The sequence below is a fragment of the Lytechinus variegatus genome, chromosome 9, assembly GCF_018143015.1.
Source record: "Lytechinus variegatus isolate NC3 chromosome 9, Lvar_3.0, whole genome shotgun sequence".
In the NCBI taxonomy this organism is placed as follows: Eukaryota; Metazoa; Echinodermata; class Echinoidea; order Temnopleuroida; family Toxopneustidae; genus Lytechinus; species Lytechinus variegatus.
Window position 1 is genome coordinate 6,438,907 of NC_054748.1, and position 9,629 is coordinate 6,448,535.

General features: G+C 34.6%; 1 protein-coding gene across 1 annotated transcript in view; it reads right to left on the reverse strand.

The window, feature by feature from the left end:
* LOC121421033 overlaps positions 1-9,381 on the reverse strand; it is a 35,405-nt gene extending 26,024 nt beyond the window's left edge. Inside the window, exon 1 of the mRNA XM_041615631.1 lies at positions 7,379-9,381. Within this exon, the coding sequence (XP_041471565.1) occupies positions 7,379-7,400 (22 nt within the window). The 5' untranslated portion in view covers positions 7,401-9,381. The remainder of the gene's footprint in view (positions 1-7,378) is intronic.
* Between the last annotated feature and the right edge of the window lie 248 nt (positions 9,382-9,629).

Here is a 9,629-nt window from a genome sequence, read left to right on the forward strand (position 1 = left end):
TAGACCAACTGGATATGAGACGAAATCGTCAAAAACGGAAAGGTAATTAGACGAACTGATGATTGGACGAAATGGTTGTTAGACGAAATGTTGATGGACGGAATGGCATTAGAAAATAGACCATGTGGTAAGTGGACGAGTTGGCAGTAGACAAATTGGCAAATCACCTTTCAATCATGTGGAAAAGCTGCTCGTACAATAATGATCTGCGACCATGCGCGACCTTTTGGTCGCACGACAGGCTGTAGCAGGCATCAAAGGATATGCCCCTCTTAAGATCGCAGAAATTCACAAATGCAACAGCTGTCGTACAACAAAACCTACCAGTAAGTCACATTTACTCGTAAACTGTGGCAGAGGCTTGCGTTCACAGGCGAGTGTTGCAAGAGTGATTTCGAGTGTTTTCACACCAACCTCAGTAGTTACACGACCGATTGCATATAGTCGTGAGAGTCGACGTGAGGCCATGCGTTTGCTCGTATGACTGAATGAAACTATTGCGACAGGTCGTACGATCAGATGCGAGTGAACCATTCGCATTATGTTTTGATCTCGTTTTGATTGTGAACATGTTCGAAGTTCAGATGCGACCAGTCACTGTACCTCTGGGCCGTGCGATCACCTACCACGACAGCGAGTGCTCGCAAGACGCCACGCAATCAATCGTGCACCACTTAGATTTGTTTTAAAATGATGCAAGCAGTCGTTAGCTTATCGGGAATCAATCGTGAAAGGACATCATTAGTTTCGCATTACTTAACGCACGACTGGAGGCCTCGGATGCGGGGTATCGGATTGGGGGAAGTCACAAATATATGCTCGAGACCTTGTGACGTCTCTCGGATGGTGACGTTAAATGACGAGCCCAGGCGTAAATAACCATATCTGATTTGATACACGCCTAACAAAATTAATTACAAACATGAAAGATATTTTATCCTACAGCTGCCATAAGCACTGTGCTCGTCAGCCAATTGAAATTAAGGAAAGCCCCTCCCCCCCTATTCTTGCCACTCTAAAATATGGATGCCAAATCATTATTCTAAAACGCACGCGATTGTCAGATTATTAAACAGCTGATCAGTTTTTTTTTTGTTGGGCGAAAGGGTGTTGCCGAAATATTACCAACTGTTGACAATTATTGTAGAGTTGGGTAAAATCAGATCGATATGTTATAAATGATCAATTAAGTATTAAAATAAAGCTAATCATTCACCTAACACCAGTAAATTTTAATCGATAGTTTTGTGGAATTCAGTGATGGTATTAACATTATTATTTTGTTACAAACTATTCAGATTCTATTTCCAACAGAAATGACATAGAAATTGAATATTGATACAAATCATTTTCATTCATTATAACAAATATTTGCGAGACAAATCAGTGTCATTATTACATTAAAAACATTAATGATATTAACATATAAAGATATAAGCCTATACAAAGTATGGTGCATGATTAATACAAAACATGGTTGATGACAGAACTCTATTCTTAGAGTACATGGCGTATCAAAACTTTCGTGTTAGTGTGGAGGCCCGATGAGTCTAAATTGGGGTATAGCTATGTATAGAATGTCGTTTTCCTTTCAAATTTTTACAGGCCAGCCAGTAATTTCAAAAGTTTTAAAATTCCGCTTTACACTCTCATTAAAATAAAACTCGAAAGTTGGTTAAAATTTTAATCTACCAACTGTTGGTTTAAACAATGCCGATTCAATCGTCGTGCAATTTTGCTTAACTTAATATCTGGTAGGTCTAAAACAACTTATCGACTGGTTTAAAACATCTGAGAATGTTTATAGGTGTATATAGATCGGAACGACGTTTCTGAATACACGTTTCATTCAAGATATATCATTTACGTGATTAATGTAAAGAATATCGACTGTGTGGACACTTTAAATGTTGGGCAACATACTGCCCACTGTGTTGGGTAATGTATGTTGATAAATTATATACATATATATATATATACATGTATATATATATATATATATATATATATATATATATATATATATGTATACATATATATATATATATATATATATATATATATATATATATATATATATATATATGTGTGTGTGTGTGTGTGTGTGTGTGTGTGTGTGTGTGTGTGTGTGAAAATTATCATCCCATTAAGAAAAAATAATTACACAATTATTAGTTTTTATTACCCAATTTGGGCAGATTTTAACCAATAAAGTATGTTGCCATGGTTCCTTAAAAGTTGGCCATTGTTGCCCAACTAATTTAAAGAGTGTGTAATAAAAGCTGACTCAAATCACCACAATTACAATAGCCTGCATGGTTTGGGTGAAATAATGAGAAAATGCAAATATCCAATAATATCATCCTGCACGATCCAAAAAAGTGTCTGATGACTATACAAGATAAACCTATTAAAGCAAATAATGGCCAGACCATCGAAACCCTTTGAATTTGGTGGATTGATATAAATAGATGCTTAAACATGTTTAGTTTAATCTGTACTCTTCCTAGAGTAAAGTTGAATCTAAAACAGAAATTAATTGGTTACCATTGCCATGATAAGAATACGAAGAAACCGATATGAACAGCTAAAATCGAAACTCAGATATGAATGAAGCGTTACTCACAGCTGGGCAAATACCACCGGGTGAATTTGGGTTCAAAAATAGAGGATAACCGTATTTATAACACAGCGACAGATACAAAATTGGGCGTGTGTTTTTTCGTCATTCAATAAAGCCATAACAATCCGTACCTTATTCTTTTTAGATATATATAGATATCCTTTTCGCATCTCAATAGATGCTCGTCTGTAAAATTGAACTTAATTTGTATTACTTTATACTACTTTGTATTATGTTTTGAATGAAGATGGAATAAAGAATTGAATTGAAAAATTGAATACCTCATCGGTACCATAACGTTTGCTCCGCTGTAAATTTCACGCACTAAAGGACTCTGACCAAGTCTAACCCCTGGATAACACTTTATCCTATCTTAAAACTATCCCTAAACCTAACTAACATAAAACCATGTAGCAACCCTTAAGCTAACCCCATATCTTCCACGAAATAAAGCCCGGAGAAATTGTCACCGGAGCGAATGTCGTGTTATTACCATATCATAGGGACACTGAGTATTTTAAAAGCCATTAGACTTCATTCAAATCCACCTGTCACGAGTAAATCTTTTGTTTCCAACCTAAAATCATTTGATTCTATACTTACCGTTTGATACACTCTAAAAAAGGGTTGACTAAAATTTTGCCAACTATTCGGTAAAAATGAAACATGCATTATTGTTGGGTTATAAAAAGGGGAGAAATTCATCGGAAATTTTCATTCGGCATGGGGGAAATTTTATAGAATTGAACATAATTTCACAGACGAAATGTACAGGCTCCGATTGCTCTCTTTTATAAATCTTTTATTTGTAATTTCAGAGTTGCATATTCTAGTTTTTTTTAAGAATCTAGTTGTTTTTTTTTTATTTATGCAAAGAAAGTTATATACTTTAGAGTGCCTCATCATAAACTAGAGTGGATAATTCCTTAATTATACTGGGTTAGAATAGACCATACTTGTATGAAGTGCCATTATTTTGTCAAACCATTCACCGATTAGAAAATATTTATTTTTATCCTCCTGTCAAAAGTTTTTCAAAAATTAATTGGCTCGTAAAATGTGTAAAGTAGGAAAATACAGACTAAAAATATTGTGAATATTGATATAAAATTGGGACGAATGTTGAAGAAATATTAGGGAGCAGAGAATCCCAAGTAAGTGTGACTTAAATTTCTAGTCTAGCCTAAGCCTAAAACCTTAAGGTGTACATCAGTCAGAATACAACCTAGCACGGTTTAGATGCGTTCAACTGATGATTGGATAGATTTTAACAACGCCTTAGTTTTTACTTTTGCTAAATATACTTATCAGTAAAGCGATTAGTATATCCACCTATTTGGTTTGATTGAATATCAATTCATTAAACAGATTTAAACGCCCCCAAAATGATGTTTATGTTATATTTATTTTTGGTTTTAATCAATTTTTGTAGAATCGTTTTCACAGAACTGACAAATGGATATTCGATTTTTGTTTTACTTTGGGTAAAGTCGGAGAAGAGAAAAAGATTTAATTTTCAGTTTTATTGGTAATTTGATCACGTTTTTACGGTAGCGTAATGAGCCCCCCTCCAAAAAAAAAAAAAAAATAATAAATAAATGAAATAAAATCAAAACAAAAATAATAAAATGAAATAAAATGAATAAATAAAAAGAATGAGGGGTCGGCTATGAGCCTTGGTGTATGGGGCAAAATTCCTTAAAAGAGTGATCAGAGAGGAAAAGATTTGACATTTTTTAATAAAAAGAAGCTGATTTTGTGATATAGTTCGACAAAAGCACCCTTTCCCCTTTCTTTTTTTTCTATTTTTCTTGAAAGTAAAACTTTTGGCAGGTCCGGGATTTCGTATGCCCTCCAAGAGAAGCATTATTCAACAGACTAGCGCTAATGTGTACTGGAGTTAGGAATATCAACGGTATTCTCAAATGATACTCCCCGAAAGCTTCGGGTAAAAGCGAAAGTAAACTAGCGATGTTGCTTGGATGGAACCTCGTGCGCCTTTCTCCGGAGAACTAGTGGATTTATATCCCTCCAAGAATAGCAGCTATCAATTTAATTAACATTCACATTATTCCTGAATATCAAAATGAAAATGTTATTTCATTAAAAGTAATGAACAATGGATTCTCACGTAAGAACGATGTGATAGCTACATTATTTGAACGATTCCCGTTTAGACATTATTTTCACTTGCATTTCACCCCACCCCTCCTAGACCCCGCTGCAAGAAAAATGAACCTTAAAAAATACCGTTAAAATAAAACCCATGTTTGCAAAATTTTGCAGTTATTTGGCTTTAACGCATAAAAAATCTTATACGAACAGCTTCAATTTAATGGATAGAGATAATGCTCTCCTATTTTTTTTCATATGAAAAGACATATAATTTATGTTTATTCCTCCCCAACAGGCGCTAAGACATCCAATCTGATAAATTTAAAGTGAATTCTTACTCCTTCAACACTGTAAAAAATGAAATGTTAATTTACCACTTAATGTGCTTGTATAGTGACTACACAACGAGTGCTGATTTTCTAGTTTAAATTTGAACTAGAAAGTCAGCACTCGTAGTGCAGTCACTATGCAAGCACTGTAAGTGCTGAATTTGCTCTTCATTTTTTACAGTGAAGTAGTTTTTTTATGATGGAAGCGTTAGTCTAAAAGGGTTGAGTAAAAGGTTCCCTAAATGGAACATGCTTACATGCATATTTCTTGGATAAAAACTAACACCTCTCATGGTTATTTCTACACACAAATCATTCAATTTACACAGCGATCAGACCTATATGCATATTCCCTTCGGGCCAATATTGGGTTTACATTTCTAACAGTGTAGATCACTCAATATTTTGCAAAATTAAATCCCATTTTAATAATAACGACAAACGCTCTTTTGATGATTTAAATGGAACTTGTTTTTCTACCCGAGACCAGTACATTGTAAGTGATTATCATCCCACATAACTTTCCTCCCTTTCACACGGTAAAAAAAATCGTAATTTGAATGATGATTCAGGTGAAAAATAATGCTAAGGACGAATATTTAGCACGTGAACATATTAATTAGAATTAAGAACGCTAATCACATTCACGATTACAATAGCAATCATCATTACAATGAAGATTCAAGATTCACGTGTAAAAGGCCCTTAAAACTATTACGTTCCTTTACGATTATCTGACAAAGGAGTGATGACCAACCAATGAGCTGTTGCAAGAAAAATGCAATCAATTGCAAGTCAAATCTGCGTCAGAAATCGATCAAAATTCTAGAAATTAATTGCATAGTTGCACTTAGCTGCTGGTCTGGTATTTGCAATTAACAAGAAGAAAAATTCAACTTGCTATTACCTACACTGTAAGAAAAACAGAAGATTATACAGAAGAAAAAAAGATTTTACAGAAAGAAGTAACCAAATAATTCTTTGAATTGTTAAAACAAAAAAGATTTTAGACAATTTTTATAGAATTTTACAGATCAGGTCTGTTTTAAAAAGGAGGAAAACAGTTTTATTACAATAATTTTGTAAGGTTACACCAAATATCTATTTTCTGTAGGTTTACACAAATGCATGTAATATTACACAGAACAGAAAGATTACATGTGTTCTCGAGACTCTGCTGCAGGATTTTTTTTTTAAGTAGAAGTTTTCTAACAGTGTAATTACGATTGATATATCAACAAGATTTGCGTCTGAAATTTTGGAATTAATCGCAAATATTTTTTTGCAACACTTCCTATCCAATTTGCAAATTACTTACAAATGATTATTTACAAAGTAATGAAAAATCATATGATACACGGGTAAAGAAGGATATAAGAATTCGGGGTGAAATATGCCCCTCTACATTGTTTGTTTAGTCGATATGTGGCAAAGAGTACCTTGTAGATATTCAGATTAGCCCCACCCCCTTCCAAAAACTTAGCAATTATCACGTAAGTGAATAACCAATGATTATGCGTACACCAAAACTATAAAACACAAACACACGCATACACGAAGCAAATTTATCACCAATTCTAAACATAAAAACTAGTAACCACTCCATGGCATATTTACTCATTTGATTACAATAAATCCAGTCTGTATAACTCCTTGTTGTAAGATTCAGACTTACCTTATAACCTTCTAAACAAAAGAAGAAAAATAGGCCGATATACTCCACAAATTACAGCACCATCCTGCACCTGCTCCACTTAAAAACTGAATTCTGCTAATCTGATAACCAACTTTGACTCTGATAATTTCTTTTTTCATTAATTTGGGAATCGCTATGAACTTATATCGAAACCAAAACTGAGTTCTCGGTGATGTCCTGTTCATCAGACTTATAAAGTGTTTCGTGCCTATAAGCAGACAATAAAGCCATTAGGTATTACGCACCTGCATATTGGGCCAAATTGTCATTATTTTTACTTAATTAACAGAAAAGTAAAAATCGTTTATTTTCTCTCCTACTAATAAGCATAAACATATGCCTTTGTAGATAATCAGAGAATTTCTTCGCAGACATCGGCAATATTTTTACAGGTATTTTTAAAGAAAATAATTCACATCAACTCTTTCTGATGAATGTTCAATATCAATATTAATTTCAACTAAAATCATTGGTAAATCCAGAATAACGAATCTCAATAATCAAATAAGCGCAACCTGCATATGCTGAATCTATACTGGCTTACATCATGTTTTCAAGAGAAAAAAGGAGGCTGAAAATATGAGCAGATAATTAGAGACATGGAAATGTACGCACCTAGTGAGTTGTGTTGTTGCATTTTGACTTAAAAAGAGTTCTTGAAATACAGTAGATGCAAGTAGGTCCAAGTCAACAAGCACTCATTATAAAACGGGAAGAGTTTTACGAGTTGAAGACGACTGCACTCTTAAAATTCATGTGCAAAGACGAACTCCACTCTATAACTTGGAAATAATAATCACTCAGGGAAGCAGCCGAGTTGTGATGATAATTAGTTACTTTCTCTTAATGTCATTCATGAATAAACTAGTTTTAAGCGATATGTGAGAAGAAGTCAATAATTATTCTCGACAGAAAAAAAGGCACACGACATCAGGAAATGGGTCCTCGGAAAACCTCTTTGGCAGGCGCTGTCCCAAGGATTATATCTCTCGCGAGGAAAAACATCTTTACAGTCTTTATAGGTAAGGAGAGATGATACCAGATAATGTTTCCGAAATTAAATATTCATCAGTTTCTAATGAAGATAATAACTACCACGAGCATCCCGGTGAAATCTGAACATGCACATGCGAACGTGCGATCGTCAAAGTCACGCGCAGCCAGGAAATGGGGCGGTTTGATTGGTCAATAGTTAGCGCACAACAGGTGTACGGGGTACATATCAGAGGTAGTACATTACAGGAATTGTTGTTCTTGCGGTATTTTGGAAATGTAATTCTACACCCCCAAAAATGTGCAAGCTACTTTCCACAGCTGTGAGAGGGCGCGTGCCAGGTTCTGCCTGTTACTCTGATTGGGCAGACATGTATATCTCATTTGCATAAAATGACACAAACAGGCACGAGCATGCGCAATTAAGAAGCTATTAGGAGGAGAGTAGATCGGGGATTAACAGCTGATCTTGGAACACGCCCACCTATCATGTTCTTCTGTTCTACTGGTCGCTTTCTACTTCAGGTCGTTTCAGCAAAGTAATTCCATTGGTCGAACCGTGTCAACAAGCAATAATCATAAACATGAAATCTCAATAAGTGCATAATAATCACACATTGGACGATATCCCTCTCGATAATCCGTGATAATCACCCTTAGTTCTAACATGTCAAACGATAAAGCTCCATAAATAGTATGTTGATGTTGTTAGTTTCAGAGTTTGACGCAGGCAATTGATAAGGCACATGTATTCACAAATACAGAGTACATATTTTACCACCAGTACATGACACAATTTGCATAACAAAAAGTAAATCTATGTATTAACATCGTGCCAGCACACTTGCTCTTCTACCCCTTGGTAACAAGTACGTGTACCCAAACCCCTCTTCCCATTTAAACGCTGATTGGGTGATAGTTTTTATTGTATTCATACGTCACGAGTGAATTGGCCAATCGCGTGTCAAGCTTTATAATCAAGCCTCTCCAGTGCGAAATAGCCTTGAATGCGGGTCCATGCAGAAGCGCATCAATTTTCTCATTATTCCCCTTTATTAATTTCAGTTAATTTCTAGAACTTCCCCATATCTTTATGTATACGAAATGTCATATAAAATGCAAAGCTCAGAGTATCGCGTTCCCGATCAGAGTAAATGGGTCTATTTTTTCCCTTTTTTTACTAAAATTATCCTTTGTATTTATTTTATCATCTATATACCTTGACGTGTCAAATTCCTACGGAAACAAAAGCAAATATCGCTATTAAAAAGAGGTAAGTATGTCGAAGAATATTTACGTATCTTCCTACGCATTTCTGGAATAACATAACTCGTGTCAGTAGTGTTTTCTTTTAGTCGGTTGATCCACGTTTCAAGAAATAATTATTCACAATAACAGTATTGATTGTTTTTGATCAACGTCAACCGAGCGCAAGACCGATCTAATCCATCGAAAATTTCATGAAATGTTATCATATTTTCTCACCCAAGAATTTAAGAATTTGAAGAAGTATTATCAGATCAAAATACAGATTGAAATATAAAAAAAAAGCAAACAAGACAGGAATATGTTTATCGCAAAATAGTCTGTATGACATGTCTTACATATTAAAAGCGGGTGGCTCCGGAATAGGATGCAAGACGACCTAAAGATTTTTTTTCAACGAAATAGGGGTATTTAGAGATCTAGAGTTATACGGCCCAAAAGTCTCTTTTTTTAATAAACCTAATACCGCTCTTCCTTCTTTATCCATCCCCTGCTTTTTTCTTCATTTTTTTTGTGTTCTTCACTACGAATCCTAAAGTTTTGTCTTCCCCTATCTCACCGCACCTGATGTAAAATTCGACAAATAAACTATTAGAACTAATCAGAA